General features: G+C 53.6%; 8 protein-coding genes across 9 annotated transcripts; 4 read left to right on the plus strand and 4 right to left on the minus strand.

Moving 5' to 3' along the window:
* Window positions 1–575: 575 nt before the first annotated feature.
* PV07_05209 (uncharacterized protein) lies at window positions 576–1,610 on the plus strand (the record flags this gene model as incomplete). The annotated part of the gene is made up of 1 exon (XM_016392088.1): window positions 576–1,610. One exon carries the CDS (start codon window positions 576–578, stop codon window positions 1,608–1,610), a length of 1,035 nt encoding a protein of 344 aa, XP_016249607.1.
* An 891-nt stretch (window positions 1,611–2,501) lies between these two features.
* Window positions 2,502–4,726, plus strand: PV07_05210 (uncharacterized protein). The gene has a single exon (XM_016392089.1). It carries the CDS (start codon window positions 2,899–2,901, stop codon window positions 4,717–4,719), a length of 1,821 nt encoding a protein of 606 aa, XP_016249608.1. The 5' UTR covers window positions 2,502–2,898; the 3' UTR covers window positions 4,720–4,726.
* Window positions 4,727–5,188: 462 nt separating this feature from the next.
* On the minus strand, window positions 5,189–8,008 carry PV07_05211 (uncharacterized protein; the record flags this gene model as incomplete). The annotated part of the gene is made up of 1 exon (XM_016392090.1): window positions 5,189–8,008. The coding sequence occupies one exon, from the start codon at window positions 8,006–8,008 to the stop codon at window positions 5,189–5,191; it is 2,820 nt and encodes a 939-aa protein (XP_016249609.1).
* Window positions 8,009–8,456: 448 nt separating this feature from the next.
* On the plus strand, window positions 8,457–10,841 carry PV07_05212 (uncharacterized protein). Its single transcript, XM_016392091.1, has 2 exons — window positions 8,457–10,342; window positions 10,393–10,841. Exons 1-2 carry the CDS (start codon window positions 8,700–8,702, stop codon window positions 10,484–10,486), a joined length of 1,737 nt encoding a protein of 578 aa, XP_016249610.1. The 5' UTR covers window positions 8,457–8,699; the 3' UTR covers window positions 10,487–10,841.
* Window positions 10,842–11,435: 594 nt separating this feature from the next.
* On the minus strand, window positions 11,436–14,301 carry PV07_05213 (uncharacterized protein). The gene has a single exon (XM_016392092.1). It carries the CDS (start codon window positions 14,134–14,136, stop codon window positions 13,435–13,437), a length of 702 nt encoding a protein of 233 aa, XP_016249611.1. The 5' UTR covers window positions 14,137–14,301; the 3' UTR covers window positions 11,436–13,434.
* Window positions 14,302–14,528: 227 nt separating this feature from the next.
* PV07_05214 lies at window positions 14,529–16,875 on the minus strand. Of its 2 annotated transcripts, XM_016392093.1 has the most exons (4): window positions 16,672–16,875; window positions 16,489–16,617; window positions 15,343–16,437; window positions 14,529–15,293 (listed from the first exon to the last, which is right to left on the minus strand). In XM_016392093.1, exons 1-4 carry the CDS (start codon window positions 16,708–16,710, stop codon window positions 15,207–15,209), a joined length of 1,350 nt encoding a protein of 449 aa, XP_016249612.1. In that variant the 5' UTR covers window positions 16,711–16,875; the 3' UTR covers window positions 14,529–15,206. The 2 variants fall into 2 exon arrangements, with proteins under 2 accessions (XP_016249612.1, XP_016249613.1); XM_016392094.1 differs by having other exon boundaries at window positions 16,489–16,875.
* A 1,550-nt stretch (window positions 16,876–18,425) lies between these two features.
* On the plus strand, window positions 18,426–19,116 carry PV07_05215 (uncharacterized protein; the record flags this gene model as incomplete). The annotated part of the gene is made up of 2 exons (XM_016392095.1): window positions 18,426–18,920; window positions 18,979–19,116. The coding sequence occupies exons 1-2, from the start codon at window positions 18,630–18,632 to the stop codon at window positions 19,114–19,116; spliced, it is 429 nt and encodes a 142-aa protein (XP_016249614.1). The 5' UTR covers window positions 18,426–18,629.
* A 79-nt stretch (window positions 19,117–19,195) lies between these two features.
* PV07_05216 (uncharacterized protein) lies at window positions 19,196–21,440 on the minus strand (the record flags this gene model as incomplete). Its single annotated transcript, XM_016392096.1, has 5 exons — window positions 19,196–19,471; window positions 19,523–20,239; window positions 20,287–20,885; window positions 20,942–21,039; window positions 21,093–21,440. 5 exons carry the CDS (start codon window positions 21,438–21,440, stop codon window positions 19,299–19,301), a joined length of 1,935 nt encoding a protein of 644 aa, XP_016249615.1. The 3' UTR covers window positions 19,196–19,298.
* Window positions 21,441–21,940: the final 500 nt, after the last annotated feature.

The raw sequence follows: 21,940 nt of genomic DNA on the forward strand, positions 1-21,940 counted from the left end.
GCAGAGGTCAGAGCTCAAGATCAGTTGCACTAGGATTGGCTAGTATAACATGCAGCGATGGACTATTTTCAAAAATGTAACTTACCACAGGTTCTCTACCGCGTTCAATTCCAAGCTGCCAAACGCGCTACTCGAGGGAAGATGGACTTTCTGCCAGGAATAATGCTGAGCGCTGTCAATTGGGCGATTAGCGGAAGTGAACGGACCGGCCAAGCTAAACCTAAGTAAGTGACCTGCGCCTCTGAATACAGACAGGTCATGTGAGGTACACGTAAATCTCACCACTAGCTACCCTGACCGCGAGTGTTGCAGCCTGCTCAGCCTGATGTGTGTTTACCCCTTGAGGTTCGTTTGCAGTAAATGCTATGCATCACCAAAAATACCGATCGTAACTTCTTCGCGGCTGCTTCACGAATTCTCGAGGTTGTCACCAGACATCAACGTTTTCCGGCACACCGCTGAACAACGATCAATCTTTCCCATCTCCCCTTGAGCCCCAACAAGGGGAGTGTATCAGCGGGCATCCTTACGGCTAGTCGACTGTGATCCCTCCGAACGCCTGGTCATTCCCCAGAATGGCTACTGCTGTAACAGATGTTGCTGAAGGCTTTAGCCGGCTCACCCTATCTCCATCGGCACCAATAATCTGCCCCTCCGGCCCAGGAGCAGGGAATTCAAAGGAGAGTTCTGAAGGTCTGACCTTAAGTCAACACCCTACACCAGATCTGCTCGGTGACTGGCGTCGGAATCCATCCACATTTTTCTCAGCAACTGACCCCGTGGTTTTCGCGCGAGTTCTGGCCATATGCAGAAAGTGGAAGATACCAGAACGCGCGGCACGCAACATGGCCGCTCTGGCAGCAGGACGGAAAGGTCTTCCCGTAATCTTGCTGCAGAATCCAAACAAAGGGCACGACAAAATGGACTTCGCGGCTATGGCCAAGAGTTGTGCGACCATTCGCTGGATCAAGAACGTCCTACTGCGTGGACTCGGGCTCTCAATAGACGATGTCATCATTCTCGATGTATGCCTTCTTCTTGATGACCAATGGCTCACACGTACCGAAGGACGGAATCCTAAGGAGGCTGATCAGGCCGTGGAAGAGGTATTTGCTCTGCTCGAGGAATTACTAGAAGTCATAAACCCTTCGATGATGATTTGTTGTCAATGCGCGACGGGTGGGAGGAATTGGATAACGAACCCCCGTGGGCGTCGGTTGCCCAAAGAAATCCTGGCCTCCAACGCCACGGAGATTGCCGAGATGTTGAGTTCTCGCACAGCTCTTGCAAAAGTCGGTGAAAGTCAGCAGCTTCCGGGCAAACGATGGAAAAATGCACGCATCGTTCGGGCGTTCCACCCGATGTGGTTTGCTCGTGAACAGGACGTGAAGGTACGGAGTCAGCGTGAGCAGCTTTTGACGGACATTATTGAGGTGGCATTCGTTCCATATTGTATGGATTTTGTGCTGGACAGGAATCGTATGCTGATGGATGAATGGACTTCGGACCTAATGAAGATGGCTGAGAAAGCGAGATCCATAGAAAGCAACATCAAAAGATTGGAGGAAGAGGTGGAGAAATTAAAGAGGCAATGTATGTTCACGGTTTAATTTTAAAATCATAATGACGTTTGATCAACGGAAGGCGTTGGAATATTAATATCGGATAAGCTGTACCAGGGCAACATTATTGCATATATGCAATTGGTCAAGTTACAAGCGAGTCCAAGGCTATTGGGTGATGTCCATCGCTACTTCCGAACTATTCAGGTCGCACATTGTCAAGCTGGATTCGAGGTGAGAAGAGGATAAAAAGGACTAGAGAAAGAGGAGGAAAGCAGCGCCGGGACAAATCGGTGGTGGGGAAGGATTATGATGAATACTAGACTGGACTGTAATCAAGATAGGCGAGGTCACTTGGCGTCTCTATTCTCAAAGTCTTAAGAAAGAGACTAAAGCCGCCAGCTCAATAGTCAATCTTCGCAAACTTAGTATCTGCTAAAGCGGTGCGCAGACAACAGGCTACCATATGATGACCATGGCGTTCTGTAGTCTGCGAATAGATATCAGACAGCGCGCCCTATAGCTCACCTAGTGCTCGGGCGCACTCCCCCGTATCTAGCTAGGCCTCCTCGATTCTCCGCCACGTGCTAGATTAAAGCGCCTTACTCCCTTTCCTGGCGAAACAGTAAGAGATTAAGTATAGTTCGGGATGTATTCCACGTACTCGCAAACCCCTTTGGAGCCTCTGCCGGTGTTGATTACCTCCAATCCGACCGAATTTGACCTGGAGGTCGTTTGCTGGACTTGGTCCTTGCAGGATTCTTCCTTCATTTGAAATGCCGCCCGCTGATTGGGAACAAGCGTTTGCGGCCCCCACGTCAGCACCTTGTCATTCGGAAATGTTGGTACCGAGTCGCTCTTCACGCCAGGCTCGATAGCGCAATCATCGACCAACGCGTCAGGCTTCCCACGTCCCTCTTTCTACCTCCACATATACGAGTCCTCGGCACGCACACATGGCCGCGATAGGAGGCTTTTGAGGATTCCTCCAGCATGCGTGAATCCAGGGCCACAAGAGGACTAGGGCACGACGCACACGCACCGCGTTAAGTCTTTGTCACTCGCTGCAATCTGACCAGCTCGAGCTCGACTTCGATTTCAGGGGGGGGAGACACTCTATTGCCATACGAGAACTTGTCGCCGTGTTCAAACGGGCAACGGCCACGGCGCATCCGTGACAATTGTCGCATCTCATTGATTCTGGATTGGGAGAAAAGAAATTCATTTAAGAAACAATCAGCCAGACCGTCGTCGATAAATTCCCCAGACTTCTTGTCTTCTGCAGCTGTCTGCTGGATTGAAAGGAAAGATAGCGCTGACTGCCTCTCGCACAAAGATGGACATCTCCCAACAGGAGCGAAGCTCCTCCTTTCTTCAACATACCCTGACGGAGAGCATCCAACATCCCATCCAAACCGTCTTCGCCATCCTCTTCGTCGTCTGCGTCGTCACCCGCATCGTCTCAGGTCTCCAGTTCCGCTCCACGGTCCTGAAACAAGCTGCCGACCGCGGCCCGCACGGGCCTCGAACCGTGCCCGTTCTCCCATACTGGATTCCCTGGATCGGGCACGCCTTCTCGTTCGTGGCGGGCGGGACGGACTTCCTGACGCGGGCGGCGCGCTCGCTGGGGCCCAATGCGTCTATCTACGCCCTGAAGATGGCCAACTCCAAACACAACGTGGTCACGGTACCCAGCATCGCCAAGCAGATCCTGATCGACCGGACAAGCCCGATCACGATGAACGACTTCATCTACCACACGATGAAGAACTTCTGGGACGACCGTGGGGCGATCAAGGCCATCGACCCCGACCACCTGTGGGGCAACATCCACGGGGTCTTGTCCGGCATGCTGCGCGAGAGCTTCGTCACCTCGGCCATCAGCGGCACGGTCGACATGGTCGCGGAGAGGACGTGGAACCTGGTCTCCGGGGCACAAAGCCCCGTGGACCAAAGTATCTGGGAGCGCCAGGGCGGCGTGGAAGTCATATCACGCGGCGACGGCGACAACGCGCTGGTGGCCGAGGCCAGTCTGTTCCCCCTCCTGCGGTATTTCGTCGGCGACATCGCCACCACGGTCCTGTTCGGGCGGAACTTCATGGAGAACTACCCAAACATCATGCCCGACCTGTGGGAAATGGACTCGCAGTTCAACCTCTTCATGGCCGGGGCGCCGTCGTGGTTGCCCGGCATGGGCGGGCCGGCGCAGGCGCGGGAGCGCATCATCCAGGCGGTCCAGGAGCACCACGAGGCGCTCTTCAAGTACCTCGACGGCCAGGACCCCGGAAGTCGATGGGACGACATGTCGGACGTGTCGTCCGTGATCGTCGACCGGGCCAAGGCGTTCCGCGCTGGGGGGTCCGCGCCACGAGGCTACGCGACCGGCAACGCCGCCATCCTGTGGGCCATGAACATCAACGCCAACCCCGTCATCTTCTGGATGACGTGGTACATCTTCTCGACGCCTTCCCTGCTGCAGGAGATCCGGGCCGAGATCGCGCCCCACGTGCGGCTCCGCGAGCCGGCCCCCTCGGGCCTCCCGATCAAGGAGGCCCCCCGGCTGGACATCGACATGGCCGCGCTGTGGGGCAAGTGCCCGCTCCTCAAGGGCGCGTTCTTCGAGACGATGCGCCTCGAGGCCGCGAGCATGTCGTACAAGATGGTCGAGGACGACTTTGTGGTGTCGGAGAGCGCCGAGGACGCCCGCCTGCTGCGCAAGCCCGCGCCGCAGAGCTGGCTGCTGCGCAAGGGCGAGTACATCTGCCTCCCGCACGGCGTGCACCAGAGCGACGACAAGTACTTTCGCGACCCGGGGCGGTTTGACCCGCGCCGATTCTGGGCCAAGGAAAGTCAGCAGGCAGAGAAAGACGAGAGCGGTCAACTCAACGGCGACGGTGGTGGTGTCAATGGAAACGCGGATGTCCGGGTCGAGTACGGCACGATGAAGGTCTGGGGCGGCGGCAAGCAGATGTGCAAGGGCAAGACGTTCGCCGAGCGCGAGGTCGTCCTCTTCGCCGCCGCGCTGGTCATGCAGTGGGACATGGTCCCCGTCAGTGACGGCGGAAGATGGCTTCACCCGGGCCGAAAGATCGGTGCCGGCGCGGTGAATCCGAAGAAGGATGTCCGTGTCCGGTTGATCAGACGCGAGGGGTGGTGAGAAGGTGGGAAGGACGGGGGGCAAGGGGGCCGTCGAGAATACAATACGTACCCCGGGAAGGGGGATTAGCGGGGGGTGGACGAGGCGAGGCTGGCAACACGGGACGTGCGAGGAGACCTGGAGACCTCATGGCGACGGGGCCACATAGTTGGAAAAATGTAAATTGTCCGTAAACCTAGAGTGACAAGCTTGAAACAGACTCTCTCAGAACTGCAAGTCGTAGGAAAAAGGCACAGCGGCGTGGTTGGGAAAAGTGCAGCCAGTTGTGGCCCAGAAAGCCGCGCCTTAGACGTCACGATATGGATGCTTCCTCCTCTCCTCGTGACTCTGGGTCCTACAAGCATCCCTATATTGTACAAGATGTCGAAAGCCCCATTACCTCCAAAGTTACACTAAATCCAACACAGAGAGCCTGGTGCTGTGTCCCACCACAAGTTTGAATATGCGGACATATGGTAAAGAAAACGTGTCAGCCCTTGTCGTCAACGGCTGGCGGGTCGGCGACGACTTGGTGAAATCCGGCATAGGATAGACTCACGACGTCCTCAGGGATGAGGCTAGCCACCCACTGCCCCACCCCCTCAATGTCGGGCCTTTCCCTGATGTCGGGAAATGGCGTCCCATATTGTGCTCTATGCGGGCCAGCGTCAATGCTGGACCGTCGTGAGCCGTCATCCGAGCCGGTGTTGTAGAAGGACGCAATGACGATTTGAGATCTAGCTGAAGGGCCGCCAAGGTAGAAAGTCTCATTTCTCAAGTCCCGCCTAGCTTGAATCAGGATCGCATCAAGAGCATTCACCAGTTGAGAGGCATCGGGGCGGCGGCGCGGTTGGACATTGAGCAACCTACAGACCACGCGCACCAGTTCTGGAAAGACTCCCCAGCCTTCGCAATGGTCTTTGAGAAGTCGCAGCTGTCGTTCGACCGAAGGCTTGAGATAAACGTTGCGACTTTGATCCTGATCCCAGAATGATAAGCGGAAATCGCCTCTAAAAGGTGGACTGTCCTCCCTCCGCCTCTTGGCAAAGTTTTCAACGCCTTCTTCTTCAAGTCCCACGATCCATGTCAAGAGCTCCAAAAAAATACAGCCCATGGACCACAGGTCATATGGTCGAGATGCTCTCCCTTCCAACAGAGCATCTGGTGCACCATAGGCAGGAACAACGCTATCGGATAGAGGGTTTTTGGAAAGCCTGCGCCGAGCAGAGTCCTGGAGAATCTGTCCAATTCTTCTCGTTCCAAAATCACTGATTGAGAACAACAAGTCACCGTCGTCCGGGTTGACAGTCACCAAGATATTGGCAGGTTTCAAGTCATGATGAAAACAAGCTTGACGACGCCGGCCCGGCTTGTTCTTGCCCTTCTCATCAACAAGATCCGGTACCAGGTTTGATGGCGCTAGATTGTGAATGTATCTCAGTCCATCGGCCAATCCCCTCATCTGACACAGTAGGGATAGTAGATTTGATTTCGTCAACACGGGGGGCGGTCCTTTCATGTATTTCCTGAGACTACAGTCTGCACAGCGGAACAACATGTAATAGCATCTATCTTGGTCCCATGAGGCCAGATGGGTCGTGATGTTGGGGTGCGATACCTCGGCGTGCCTGTTGAGGGTACTAGACACATTGTCGACATCCATTTGAGCAGTCGCTCTTGGCTCGCGAAATGCCTTGAGAACAAAAGGCTGGCCTCGGAAAGGTGAAAACGAATGGTGGTCTCCGTCAATATGGACTTTGTACACTTTCCACAAGCTTCCCTCTCCGAGGATATGATCAAACCTATCCTCGTCAAGTAGGATTGGCACCACTGCGTCATGCCGGAGATGGAAATGCCTCAAGCCTTCCATTTCATTTCTCGCAAACATGTGAGGCGCAAACCCGCCAGAATCCGGAAAGGCTATGGTGGAATTGGTGCGATACTGTTTATCAGGCAAATCGCTTTCGCTGAGAGGCAGATTCGTATCTCTGAGTCCCTGCTTCCACATCCAGTAGAAGAAGACAAGTGGTAAATCTGCATACACACAAAAGGCGAACAAGCCTGCTCCCTGGAGCCTTATCAACTTAATGAGATCAGTGAAGGTTTCCTCCTCCAACCTCTTCTCACCAGTAAGTTGGAAGAACTCGGCGTCATTGAGGGTGCCGTCCTCACGGATCAATTTCGATATTGTTTCTTGCGTCATAATGCGATCGAGATCTTTTTGGGGGACATATTTGTTGCCTTGCCAGTTCTTTCGCATTTTGTCCCGAATGGCGCTGCGGATAATATCCTTGTAGGGCAGACCATGTACGGGCTTAACCTGGAGGCTCGAATATTCCCACTCAATCTCCAGATGGAAGCGTACGTTGCCATTGCTGCCGAGAAACTGATAAATCCTCCTTGGAAAGTGTTCCTCCCATTCTCGTTCACTCTCCAGTATGCCACGAAATGCCACGGTGTTGGTGTCATCTCGGACTAACTTAATCTGGCCTGCTTTCAGATAGAAGACTTCGTCTGGACCCCTGGTGTGCGCTGTCAGCCACTCCGTCGCTGTCGCGCTCAGCTTTTCGAAAGCTGTCTCTTCTGCATATTCTACTATTAGATCCTCGATCTGAGCCAGCGGCTTCTGGTAGGATGTGATTATGAGGGTACAAAGCGCTTGGCCAGGTTTGATCGTGGGCCGAGGACTGGGAATAGAATCTTTCGCGCCTTCCAAGTACTCAGTGGAAGGTCTGAGTGGTATCTCGATTTTAGCCATCTCATTTTCTAGTTGATCCCGAGTGACATTCCCGCCACCATCCAACGGCTGTGAAGCTGAGTTTTGGTACTTTGCAGAAATATCATCAATTCGAGACTTCAAGACTTCATATGGACCTGTCGAGTGCGTAGTTACCAGTACCAGGCGAATGGGATTTGCCAAGTCACGCAGATTCCCCAACGCGCTCGAGATGGAGTGAATTTTAGTCTTGTCTCCTGAATCAGGCTTAATATCAGGCGTTTCAGAGGGAGGCTTTAGCGGCGTAAACGCAGTAATAATGCTGCTGGGACTTGAAAGGTCGTGATCAATCTCCAGCAGGATTGATCTCACTTCGAAGCCCACAGGACTATTCTCGATGAGTGCCAGTGAACCATCGCTTGCCCGGATGTCGACACCCCAAGAGTCGAGTCCAGCCAGCAGATTTTCCAGCCAAGTCGACGCCCTTGTAGACGCGGCAGCAGGTGCTTCAAGCGCGACGTCATCTAGAAAATCTTCGATTTTGGCGATAAGGCTGTTGTAACAGTCCTGTAAAGCGTTGGTAGTGGAAGTCATTGTGGCCGAGGCGGTGACTCAGTCAGGACAAGCGTATTCAATTCGGCCTTCGGATTCATGGAGGACAAGCGAAGCGGTTCATGGTTGAGGCTTCATGGAATGGACGACGGTCCTAAGGTCAAAGTGACGCAGCCTTAGGCGTACAAACGAAGAACCGGATCTCAGGCTGATGGTTTTACTTTCAGCTTGCTGCAAATGTGAACCAAAGCATTCTCTCCTCCTGGGTGTTGGCCCAAAGCAATGTCTGAAACCTGGATAGTGGTGCTTATTTGAAGTGTTGGTATGAGGAGGCCTTGCATCTGGGAGACTCAAGAGAGTTTCGGCCCGTCGATCTGAGCAGGAGTTACTACCCCACCTACGGCGGAGTATTTGCGTCTCATCCACCACCATGCTGGTTTGACTTTATCTACCTAATTTCATCTGTTAACCTGCGTGCCTGCGAAGGAGAGGTTGATGGCAAGCCATGATGCGCTGTTCTGTTATTCAAGAATGAGCTTGCGAGAACCTGTTCTTCAAATTCAATTTTCCTCGTATGTTGAAGGTTCTGAGACGATGACACCAGGGAGCCAGTGCTCTGCAGCAGAGAACCCCGCCATTTTCAGCCTCATCTTTCAGCATGGCTGGGGACCCCCATCCATTCTTTCTGTTCCGACTATCGAGGTAGACATTCCGGTAATGGCCATGATCCAAGATGGTCGAGCCGCTGTCTATTGCCACAGCTATCACCGGCTTCATTGGTTTCGTCGTGCTGGTCAAGAACTTGATATCCACCATCCTTAACGACGCTGATGCCGTCCGCAACGATACGGATGGCCTCGTCGCAGCGGAGATCCGCCTGATAATACTATCGTCGCGCATGGAAAACTGGAAAGAGTTTTGGAGAATTCGTGATGGAATGCCCCTGGAGCTCTACGATTCATACTGGAGTCCCGATGGACGGCAGAAGATCCTTCAGTTGCTGAATCTGTTACATGGCAAGGGTGCCGACTTACATCGCGAATTTGAGTCTGAGTACAGAAAAGGAGGCGATAGAAGGACAGGACGCGTGGATCAACGCTCTGCCGAGGCCAGTGCTTATGATGAACAGCAGGAAATGGAGAGGCTCCAAGCATTCCAAAGCATGTACAGGAGCAAGGTCAACCTCATCCGAAGGGTCGGGAGGGCACTTTACAAATGGCCAAGGTTTGGCAAGTCTCTCGAACTGTCGGAGAAATGGTTAGATTTGCTGCTTGACGCTTCGACGGAATTCTTCAAGGTCAACAACTCCTTGGATGATGAATCCGAATGGAAGGAGAGAGTCGACATCGTTTCGACGAGCTTTATCCTCACCCGAGTCGCCGATCGCTATTCGCATGCGTCTTCCATACTGGGGGCGACATTACTCGGCATCGAAAGCCACGCTATCGACCTCTATCTGGACCATCGAACTGATCCCGCTCGCCGGATGGAGATTCTGTCTCTCGCCGCCCAGGAAAATTCAAATTCTTTCCAGTACAACTTCTGCTTGTTGTCAGTCCTAGGCTCGGACGATATCCCCATCGACTTCTCATGCAAGATACCATCAGAAAACCAGGAAGCCGTCCCGACCATTGGGCGGCAGCAGCACCAGAGCTTCGACGCCGTGATCTGTGATTTGACCCGGCCTCCCAATCGGGGCCATAATATGTCCTTTTGGTTCCAAGCACGTCAAGGCGTCCCGGCTTTTGTCCTGGAGAGACTGGAAGGGAGAAGTGGGGTGGGAGACGATCTGCAAATCCAGTGCCTGAGGACGTTCATGGCCATCCACAAGGTCAACTACGAGGAAGAACTGCACGGACCGTTCAAGTCCGAAGAAAGGTGGAGACTCGCCTACGAGCTGGCCGAGTGGGCTCTGTTGTTCCTGAAAACAAACTGGTTTTCGAAGCTGTGTAGTTGCTGCGTCTATCGCACCGAGACTGCTGACTTGAGAACCACGTTCCGCGCCCGGTTCGGGAAGGTCCCCCATATTGATGTGGATACCGGGGACGTTGGGAATACACGACAGTGGTGTGAAGAGGAGATCCGGAACATGCATATACGGAGGCTAGGGGTGCTTCTGGTAGAAATTGCTCTGGGGTTCCCGGTCCCGGACGTCGTCCTATACCCCGTCAAGGGAATCATGATCGACGAGGAGCTCGACGTCGAGAACCCCGAAAGGACAAAGGTTCTGGACAGGCGAGCTATCAACAGAAAGATTCGCCGAGAAATGGGCCAGGACTACACCGACGCTATGGATTATTGCCTCCAGCAAGGCATCACTCCTGACAGGGTGAGGATGGAAGAGCTCCAGAGCTTTCAATCGCACGTCGTTGAACCGTAGGTGGAATTCGTCCGCACAAACAAATTTGGATGCTGACGATACCTAGGCTCTACTCACACTACCGTCAGCTTTCTATCCATGGGCCGGCGAGACGACAAGCGCGGAGAGCCGCACGAGGGCGTCATGGGACTATTGCCTGAGTTATTCATCCCCGAGAGTCTAGAATTTGAACGCCAGACAATCTACTGACACCGGGAGCATGGGTCGTGGGAAGCAGATGGTTGCTGGAACCTTCTTCGTCTAAAAAAGAAAGACCCCGTAGTACCGAAAAAAGAAGGCGGAGAACTATACGACGCTGTCACAAAATGACAACCAGCCTTGATCTGGAGAGCAAGATATCAGGCCCAGCCCAGGTCCAGGCTCAGTCGGAGGCCGAGTCAGCTTGTCAGCTCTGTGCCATGGCCGTCCGCACAATGCCCGTACTTCTAGCATGCAAGAGCAGTGGCGGACACAAAAGATGATAATCTCAATAATGAGGATAGCAATGATGATGACGATAATGACTTGATGACCCTGATGATCTGACGATCCGATGATCCCCAATCCTGGGGGTCAGCTTCCAGCCTTACGGCCTCTCTCATCCCAGACTCGTAGCGGTACAGTACCCCGTAGAATGTTGGGCAACCCATGACCATGGTCGAACCACGTTTGCAGCGCCAACACAAACTACCACCCAACAAGAACGCGCACAGGTGAAAAGCCCCCGGGAAAGAATGGGACGACTTGCACATCCTATCGCATGGCATGGCATGATGATTGCATTTTTTTGCCAGCTGTCCAGCAGGAGCTGGGCAGTCATCCACCCCTTGGCACCATCTATTGCCTTCGCCTTTGCTTTGCCGGCGAGAGAAAAGCTTACCTCAGGTAAGCCATCAAATGTCGATTGTCTGGCGATGGGCCTGAACACGAGGCTCTGACAACCCAGAACTCTTTGATTGGGCCGCGCATCGACCCTTGGGCTCGCACCGGGTGGGCGGCCAGGGATTCAAACGCTTTCCGCTTTCGCTCGCAGTCGGGGTGTCCAGCCTCGGCCCAGATCGCCAGATGCCAGATGGGGCCATCCATATGTCGTCGTTCGAACGCATTCCGCATCAGTGAGGGCGATGAACAACCACCCCCGACTTCGAATGGCTACAGTAGCTGGCTAATTTTGCAGGCCTTGTTCTCGCCTCGTCTACAAAGGTCTACCTGGACGGGGCAGTCTGGCTAATTTTATAACCTACAATTGTCGGCTCGCTTCACCCAAGAACAAGAGCCCTTTTTTTTTTCAGCCGTGGCCTGCCTTCCAACCAACCGTGTGTCAGCGGCCGAAAACCCAGTTCCCCATCCATCCATACGGGAGTCCAGACACCTTCTGACGCGGGTTGACAAAGCCAAATCCAGGGCTCCCCCATACCCATCCGATCGATGGCTGACTGAAGGGGGAAGGCAAAATCTCTGTATGCCGTAACAGCCAACGAAACACCGTCACCGATCAGACCTCCCTTTCGGGAACCCTGGGCGCGGGCGAAAAACGTTGACGAACCAAAATACGAGGTTGCGCAATCCCAGCGAATGGTGGGAGGGGTGGCAGAGCGAGTTGCGTGTTCGGCCACAGTTGGATCGCGAAAATGAGAAAGAGCTGACCGGTTGCCTTGACGGGATGACTGACGAATTTTTTCTTCTCTGTCGTTTACTAGGATGCATCAAAGGGGGCGCGCGTCAATGCAGGCCAGCCACCGCCATCACAGGCAAAGGGGAATGTCAAGAGCGAAAAGAACGATTGCCCGATGGGGGAGCTCGTGATCGTAAGCTTAAAATCTTCCGGCCTGCGCGACTTCGTATAGGTCCGCCCTCCAATCGCCGGCAAGGTTGGAATGATGTGAGGCACGCAGCTCTTTCTCGAAGCTCTGTAGCTGAGGCCGTCAGGTGAGGCGAGACCGCACAAGGTGAGGTGAGGTGAGGTGAGCTAGGGTGAGGTCAGGGTATATAAGATGAGCTCAACCGCGATGCTTCGGGGTGGGCGCATTGAAAAGAGGAATAAGACCCTCCGTTCAGACTCTCACTTCCCAAGTCCACGCTGCGCCTGGCTCTCGCAAATACTAAAATTCGACGACGAAACCGCTTCGCCGCTGTCCCGGTCTGCTGCAAGAACAAGCAAAGAACAAAGACAGGAGAAGGTCCGTGTCGAACCTGGATATTTCGGACGCCGACTTTCTTTCGCCGCCTGGCCACCCTCCAAGTTCTCCTAAAAAGCCAACGGAAGTTGTCGCGGTGCCCTGTTCCTACCTCTCGTCTTTGAAGACAACCCGCCCACGCACCCACATCGAAAATGCGTTTCAGCAACTTCCTCCTCGCCAGCCTTGCGCTCGTCCTCCCTGTCGCATTGGCCACGCCCGTCCCCGCCACCGTTGAGGAGATTTGTGCTCCTCCGCTGCGAGATGATAAGCTTGTAAAGGTTCGTCCATAGTTCTGTCCTAGAACCTGCATCTTTGGCTCTTTTCCTTGCCCGGGAGATCTGCCTCGTCTATGCGCCTAAAGGCCTCCATGATATGATTTGTTTCCAGTGTCCAATCCAGTATTTTGGGAAAAGAGAACTTGAGCTGACAGACCTTCTTCGGGGTATTGTAGCGCGTGAACACCGGTATTTGCGTTGACCAGCGCTGCGTGGTGGATGTGGATACTGGGAAAACCTGCATCACCGCCTACTGCACTCTCGCTGGCAAGGAGGGATTGCAGTGCCATTGTATACCGTTGACCGACTAGGGCCAGAACAACGGTTGGAACACTGGAGGTGAATTTCGTGGCTGTCTTTTGACCTGGGAATTGTTGGAACCGGTATCCTTTGACATGAGATGTTTCGTGGGGAGTAAAAAAGCTGGCTTCTGCATTCGCACACCGTTGATGCATGAGAGGGTGTCTGTGGGGGGGCTTTTCCAGAATCGCAATCGAGTCCTCTCCGGGACTTTTTCTTCGCCCTGTCTGGTAATTGCATGTTCCTCCGGGGGTAAACGATCGCGGGGGATGGATATCTCGAGATGTTCCCAAATGGCTCGCTCTTAGGGCGCAGTCCAAAAGATACTTCTCGCTTCTCCTTCTCGATGACCGATCACGTCTCTTTTTGCTCCCCGTTCGTCACCGTAGTTTCAGACTTCTCGGGACCTTCATCCAGGTGGACGCTCTCCATGTTGTGGCCCTCCTCTTTCGCGTCTTCTTCCACCTCCTGACTGCCACTGCCACTGCCATCCTCGCCAACGCCGCCGTCAGTGACGCCTTTTTCGAGTCCCTCGCAGTGCCTCAGCATCCACTCGGCACATTCCTTTGCTCCGTCCTTCGAGCTCATCTCCGCCTCCACCACGGCATCTCGCCCGGCCTCGTTGACGATCGTCGGATCCGCGCCCGCCTTCACCAGTGCCTGAACCACCTCCAAGTGCCCGTTCAGCGCCGCCCAATGCAAGGGAGTGTTTCCCGACACATTTCTGTGATTGACGAGCGAGGGCGCGGATTTGTCGGCGGTCGTCGCCGAGGGGGAGGTGCCTAGCGACTCGGACGGTGCGAGCAGCGACAGGAGGTGCGTTATGATTTCGAGATTCCCGTTTGCGGCGGGGTAGTGGAGCAGAGAGGACTGTGAGCCCAGGCCGTCCGCATCGATGTCGATGGACGAGGCGAGCAGCACCGACGGGGGGCAGTGGTGTGTGCTGCACAGTTGCGCAACTAGGGACATTAGACTTGCCAGGTCGCCTGTGCGTGTGAAGTAGATGAGGTCGTCGAGTTCATCGGGCGTGGGTGTGGGGAGGGTTGTGGAGGGCATTGTTCCCCAGGCGGTCCCGATTATCTTCTGGGAACTGTAAAGCCGGCTCTAAGCCTTGGAGTCAATTGATTGAGAATGTTTGCTCAAGGGACCCAAGGGGGGAAAGAAGCGATGATCGGCAAGAAAGGTGCCGCGATTGTCGAGATTGAGACGAGGTGCTTTGGGCGAGTATGTTTGGGAGAATTTAAAAAATTATGGCCCACACTGCAAAAAGGCCCGATGGTGCAGGCTGATCGGTGACGTCAACTGTTGAGTGAGGAAATCCACAGGAAACCTTGTCGGCACATTTCTTGGTTACAAGGCGGTGAATACAACAGAAGACACGGTCTGCACGCGCCCTGGACTAAGACTTTCAGACAGAAAAGTACAGCAGGTGTCAGACAATGGAAAGAAGGTGCTTTGATTGGAGTTATCATTTGTTTTGGAGGATTATCTAGACTGGTTCGTTCTACGGATACTCATCTCGACATATTTCGCCCACGAAGGGCTACTCATCTGGATGTGTTTCTTCATGGCCACAGATGCAGTCGTGCTCGTCAGAGCCATTCACCTAGACAAGACACAGTTCAGTCTCAAGAGACGAACAGACATCGTGAACCACACATAGAACTGAATAGTCGATTGGTCAGTTACTCTGGACATTCAACCCCTTCTGCCGTTCTGCGCCCATCCATCGGTGTGGTGCGTCCCATGCAGCGGACTGGTTGTTTCTTTTTTTTGGTGTCTTAGAAGTCTGTGTGTGAAGCTCAGTTGTTATCGTTCGTGTGTGATTCCAGGAGGTCGACCAAGTGGATATGAAAGCCTTCATCCTCCAATTCGTGGCTTTCGTCCAGGCGTGCGTCCAAGAATCATCTCGCTTTGTGAAATATTTTTGTTGTTTTTTCTTCGCCAAGGCAATATCGAGCCTGGCAGGTTGAGCGAGATCTTCACAGGTAGCTTGGAAGCAGCATTCATGAGGCCAGCAGGAATCCCGCTGCTTTACGTCGAGAGTAGTCTTCGCCAAGTGGTTGGTATCACTATTACAAAGAGAAGCGGCATATCGAAGTCCGACATGTCGCTCTTTTAAGGGTTCAACCTCCCTGCACGTCTGGCAAGCGGACTGCGATGTCTCCGGACTGTGTGATGTAGCGGACCCATGGGAGGGATGGATATTGCAGCTGTGTGTCGTTAGGGTCTATCTGTGACAATGATAGGAGGGTCACATACCTTTGGCTCAATGATCTTCAAGTATCGCACCTGGATACCACTGGTGGTGAAGTAAGGAATCTCGAACTTGACGTTGATGGGTCTCTTGGCCTTTCCTTCTCCTGTGATGCCACCCATGCTGCCACCAAAACCGCCGGTCATGCCGCCACCACGCTCGTCGTCTCCCTTGACACTAGGAAGGCCCAGTTCTGCTCGCATAAGGAATTCCTTACCGCCACCGAACTGTTTGATCTTCCAGACGATTGCAGATTTCTCTGGCGCATAGTGCACAGATCCAATGTTAGTTCGAAATCTTGGAGTATCGGCATCATCAGGGACGGGAATGCTAATCTCAACGTTGTTGGCAGTCGATCTTCTCTTGAACTGAGCCTTGGCTTTCAACATGTATTCAATTCTTGAACCTGAATGGGATTCCACAACACACTCGACCCAGATGAGTGGCTTGACTGCGGTATTGAGTCGGTAACTCATCAGCTCGAACTCTCCATCCGGTGGGATGAAGCTGATGGTACGATCGTTCTCGAAGCGGGATAATCTCACACACTGGTGGAACTTGACGTCTTCCATTTCGACAGCCTTGCCTCGCGTGGATCTTCCAGTGGTTTCGAACATGACCTTATCATTCAATCCGAGTCGGAGTTCTGGCATGCCGGAAAGATAGCACTTCATCTTAATTGCACCCAGAATCTCAGATCGGAGGACGTTGCCAGTGGAGGACACCAAGAGATTAAGAGACTCGATCACGTCAAGGAACACCTCATTCTTACGGTATCTGATGCCTTCGCTTCTCCAAGAGACGGCATTGGTGACGGCAATAGGAGGGCGGGCCTGCACCTCGAGCTTGTGCGACTCTTGGGTGATGTATTCCTGAAGGATCTTTGACTCGGTGGTTTGAGGGTAACCAAAGTCCATCATTTCGTCCAGCAGCTCATAGATGATGACGAAATTGTCTCGGATTGACTCCTCTTCTAGCTCTTTGAAGTACTCGGTGAAGACCTCGACAATCTTATGGAGGAACAACAGGATCTCTGCTGCATTGGTGTTGCGTTTGGTGAGAGCGAGGAGGTAGAGATTGTTGTGGCGGATGTAAAGGTACTACAGAGGAGTTAGCTGGAATCGTATTCATCGAGGATACCGGCGACCAACATTGATGCCCTCATCAGAGAAACATGGCGGGACTGCAGACGACTCCTCCTCGGCTTCGGAAAGAAGGATTGGGAATTTCTCGACGGCAGACATGGGAATGTCACCACGATAGTTGCGAGCGAGAAGAGTCTGGGTTGGTCAGCATTCCATGTCATCTTGCCCAGACTCGTTCTTCTCGCTCACCTTGCCCTTCAAGTCGAGGAAGAACACCGCGGACGCCATGGTGCCTGGAATCTCCGAGAGGAGGAAGGGTCGAGGTGGAGAAGCAGGCAGATTCGAATGAGATGATGCAAAGGCTAAGTTGACGGATGAGAGAAAGAGCGCATTGGCTTGAAGAGGATGTGGTGGAGGGGAAGTGGTGGCAGACGCGAAATAATTATTTACGTGGATTTGAAGTCGTTTACGTTTACGTTTACCTCCGCAGGCGGAGACCATCCCACATTGTACCAGACCCGACACGTGTCTCAGCCTCGCGAAAATGGGGCTTGCTGCGCAGCCTTGTGCAGCCTTGTGCAGCCTCGTGCCACTGTGAAAAGCGGCTTTCTCCCCTGAAAGCGTCTTCTGCCGCACGAAAATGCACCGAGATGTATCGACTATAGGTATGACACAAACATTTCACCTCTACTGCCGCCCGCCTGTCCTTCCGCATCAGAACCTGCTAATCGCTCACATTAAGCCTGATCACAGTTTTGGGGAGCTACAAGGCCTCTGCGAGCATCCCACCACACGTCCTCTATCCACCAGGAGAATACTTACGGACGAAGAAGCGCCGAATGTACCATCACCAGCCAATATTAACCGCTATGATCCTGTGCGCGTAACTACCTTTTCGCCGGCCGCGACAGAAACTTTGAAGATTCCTCAGCTGTGTGGCCACGCGATCTCACACACAAACCCGACGTTCCGCCTTATTTCAGATGGGAGGATACAGAGATCAAGTCTAGAGGACAGCTTTCTGTTCTGTGAGGCAACATATCTCTCCAGCATCAGACACGATGGATGTTGAGCCATCCTGAAGTGGATCGATCACATAGTGACCAGACTGTGTCAGTCGGAGGGTGGCCGAGAGAAAGTTGCGTCCAATCCATAACTGATCCAGGGTACTCTCAGCCAGTCAGAAGGATGTGGCAAGGTAGGAGGCGATGTTGTTGGGCTGGAATACCAATTGAGAGATTAACCAATTGAGAGAGTAGTGGCCGAAGTCTCACCTCGCTCAGAAAGATTACAGTCCCTCAGGCCATGTGTTGGGTACCAGGAATCTTGCAGGTGTTTCGCCACGAGATGGGCGGCATTGCAGCTAGTCAAGAAACCCTTCATGCGAGCTGCAGCGTCAGCGAACCGCTCATCTTTACGTCCCGCTCCAAACGATGCTATCATCGTGGCAAACCCAGATTCTGTTTGTACAAAGGAATTGCGCAGATGGCAGACTGCTTGATTCAGCTTGGAATATGTGTGCCTTGCTGAGTGCAATGCTCCTTTGACCAGGCTATCGCTGCCAAATATCTCCTATCAGCGAGGATCCTGAAAAATGTGCAGGACGAGCTGTATGTGGACATATCCACTGAGTGACGTACAGCCACGCTCTTAGACCTCCTCCTCTATCCACGTCTCGGCCGCCCGGCTAGCTGTCTATTTGGCACTTTTAGTCTCTCAACCAGACATGAATATATTCAGGCGGCGAGACTGTGCAAACCCTCTCGGGAAACAGGACATGTGGAGAAGGCGCGCTCCGGTTGGTCTGATCGGGGTATGAAGATTGTGCAAGCGGCTAGTGAGTGTGTTATGGAACCAATCAACTCTCTCCTCCAAAATACTGTTCCTGCAGGAAGCCACGCGCCAGGCACTTTGCACAGCTACCCAGTCAACATGGGTTCTCAACATCGTCCCGATAGTGAAGAGCATAGTCCAGACTCCAGAGCGGGGAGTCCATGTATACAGAGGTGGCCTGATCTACTTCGTCAGGGATTTCGATCCATCATCACAACTTCTCCTCTCAACCAATTCCAACCTTTCTTCTTCATACATCGGAAGCAATTTGCACGACGGCCCATCTTGTTAACAAATGCGACACCATCCATGTACCGAGCGAATCTCTGGGCGGCGCCAATGGCGAGAAAGCCACCGTCCATTGGTCGCAAACGATGATGTCGAGGACCGAAGAGTACTGGTTGTGCAAGTACACCGTCGAGTCTGGCAGCGAGTCCTCTTTCTCCCACAGGCAGCAAAATGGCACCCGGGTGCTGACTGTATCACCAGGCGCTGCAGAGGGCCAGATCTACGCGCAAGCCAGCAAACTCGAGGAATTCCGGCAGAAGAAGAACGACGGCAAGGACTTCACCTTCGTGGTGGATGGGAGCTTTCAATACGGTCAAGACAAGGCAATGACAACGCGCTTCCCGTTCTACCACGACAAAACGAACAAGCCATACCAGGTAGGTGACCCAGCGTTTGCATGGAACTTGCACCCGCCATAATGCTGATCTTCTGCAGCACCGTTTCGTCGAGAATACCTACACCGGGCCTGGTGGCAAGGCGGTTGATTTTCTCACAGGCATGGGGTTCAAGTATGCGAGTAGTATCGAGGACAATACCCGCCACTTTGCTGGCCACTACCTTCATGACTTCTAAGGCGAACAAGGGTAAATGGATCTACGAGGACCTTCCTTCTTCCTCACTGCTCTTTTTCCGACCAGTAAGTTTTTTACCACCCTACGTAGTGCGTACGTGCGTACAGACAGTTACGGAAGTCCACAAGTTGCCCCATCTACCACGTTCGAGTTTGGGCAACCCACGTCCTCTCACTGTCTCGGTTAGATACCAGAGTCGTCTTGCAGAAAGCGGTGGTCCTTGTCCGAAGCCCAGTCTTTCCATTTCTTGCAGGTGTGCGCCAGCTGCTTCTGGTCGAACGGATCAAGCACGGTTTGGTTGCCATTCTCGACGATCTGCATCGCCAATCCGCCTGAAGCGTGGGTCGCAATGTGGCCTGAAGTCTGTGAGTTAGCGGGTGAGTGAAGTGCCGACGGCGGAGACATACAGTGCATCAGCCAAACGCCCGGGTTATCGGCCTTGAACGCCAGTACGAGATAGCCATCCCTGGGCATGAAAGCCACGTCTCGCCGAGGAGGGTTGTCCAATTTCAGGTCCAACCCGCCGATCCGGTAAGGCTTTGTAGACTGCTGCAGAATGGCGAAGTCGTGGCCGTGTAAGTGGATAGGATGCGCGATGGGAAGATACGTGCGGCCACTGCGCGGGATGCCCGTGCCCGAGACGAGTAGATAGACCCAATCATCCTTCTGCGAATTTTCCTTGACAGCCACAGAGTGGGAATTGAAGGCGGCTTGCGGGGCACTGAGGTTTTGCGACAGGGTTACGTTGGTGAAGTTCAGCCACATGGTGTCGCTGTACATGTTGAAACGGCCTCTGGTTAGATTCGCAGGGTACTCCGTGCCTGCCGTGATTTGGTCAAACCCAATATCGAACTGACTGTTGGCTGCGATGTTGGACGGCCGGCCCACGGTCCATTTGAGGATTGGAACCAGTTTGTCGTACGGTTCATCACGACAGGTGGTGTCGAAAGTGACGGGGTAGTCAACAGGTTCTGTGTCTTTGTAGACGACAATGCCGGTTCGCGGGTCTATCTTGCTCGTCCCGCCCGGGTCGCAGCCCTTAGCCGGCTGGGTGCGAATCCAGTAGGTCGCATTGGCTTTACCGTCTCTGGGATTCGCGGTAACAATGATATGGTACCGTTGGCCTGTGCACATGATCAGCCAAGGTAGTTGTTGGTCCGAGGCGACTCACCTATGCCAACGACCACATGATCCGTTATGTATGGCACGATGGGGACGAGGTCTGAGCCGATGACCTGAATCTTGTGATTGTCTATCGAGAAAACAAAAGACGTGTCAACCGAAGTATTGATCAGTCGAAGCAGATACCGCGTGCCCTTGACGAAATCCAGTCGAAAGCCCTTGCTGGGCTTGCTAGCTGGCCAAGTGCCCTTGCCACCGACCAGGATGTTGTCGGGCTCCGGTCTCGCTTTTCCATTGATGACATTGTCCCACCACTTTGTATACCACGACTCGTGAGTCCAGTCGGTCATCAGCACCGGAGGCTGTGCCTCGTCGTAATCTGCCGATGCTGGGCCGTGGATAGTCATCGGACCCAGGACGCCTTCTCCGTACTGCAGACTATAGTGGCTGTGATACCATGTAGTCCCATACTGCATAGCTCTAAATCTATAAGTGTAGGTCTCGCCGGGAGCGATAGGGCACTGCGTTATGCCGTTCACGCCATCACTGGCTGTCGTGTGCAGCTGGCGAATTCCATGCCAGTGAATGGTGGTCCCATTGGTCTTGAGATTGTTCTTGACCGTGATTTCTAGCCAGTCTCCCCAGCAGCTGCACACAGTTAGTTCAGAAGCCTATGGAGGCTGCCACAACTCAGATGTACACACGCTTCGATCCAGGGTCCAGGATAAGTATCATTTACGACCATAGCCTTGCGGTCCACCCCATCTGGTCTGATGGTCTTTTCGTTAACCTCGATATAGTACTGTTGCGGAGTCAATTGCTTAGTCCGTGGGAGGGCAGTAAAGCTCCACGTACTTGCCGGGTTTTACCTTTGGGGAAAACATTCTCGTAGTCGGTATTGATGTCATACACTTGTTTTTGGGGGTCAGGGTGCTTGAGCCAGCAGGAACGGTCGCCGTATGTCGAGCAAAACGTATACCCGTCCAAGTCCGGATATTCACACGTAAAATTCGAGGCACGTGGTGCCGAAGGAGGCAGGAACGGCGTTGGAGCCTGGTGATCGTCGGCCTGCACAGTAACCTGAGGTGGAAAGGCCGCATGTACAGAGGCTGACAGCGGCCGTTGATCAGGCCCCTCTTCCTTAGGAGGAGAGAGAAGGATGAAGTGGAAGACAGCGACGATTCTCGCCCAAATGGAAACCATCTTGAGCAGACGAAGATCTGAGAGGTCGCTACCAGCAGGTACTTCGTATTCGTGGCCGATGGCGAGTGGTCACCCACGTTTATATGCCTTGATGTTCCCACGGAGATGTAGACAGGTGGAAGCGACACTGCCTGTTACCAAGTCATCACATTATGACCCCGCCCGAGTTCGACCAGGTCTCACCTAGTCTTGGTGCCAATGATCGCCAATGGAGCGATCAAGTGAGGAGAGAAGGCATATTCAGCCAGCCGGATTCCATGGCGCCAACCATTCTCATAAGAATAGCGGCATCTGGACCTGGAGCTGAGGAGCGATCAAGTGATGAGGAAAGGTATGTTCAGCCAGCCGCATCCCATTACGCCAGCCAAGTTCATGGGAGTGGCGAGCATCTGGGCCTGGAGCTGAGGGAATCCGCATGGTCGATGATGCAGATCGTGCAGTTGAAGTCGGAGGCTTGTCAAGGCCTCCCGGTTCAGTCCCCGCCTCAACCAGGTACTCCG

Source organism: Cladophialophora immunda, assembly GCF_000835495.1.
Source record: "Cladophialophora immunda strain CBS 83496 unplaced genomic scaffold supercont1.3, whole genome shotgun sequence".
Classification (NCBI taxonomy): Eukaryota; Fungi; Ascomycota; class Eurotiomycetes; order Chaetothyriales; family Herpotrichiellaceae; genus Cladophialophora; species Cladophialophora immunda.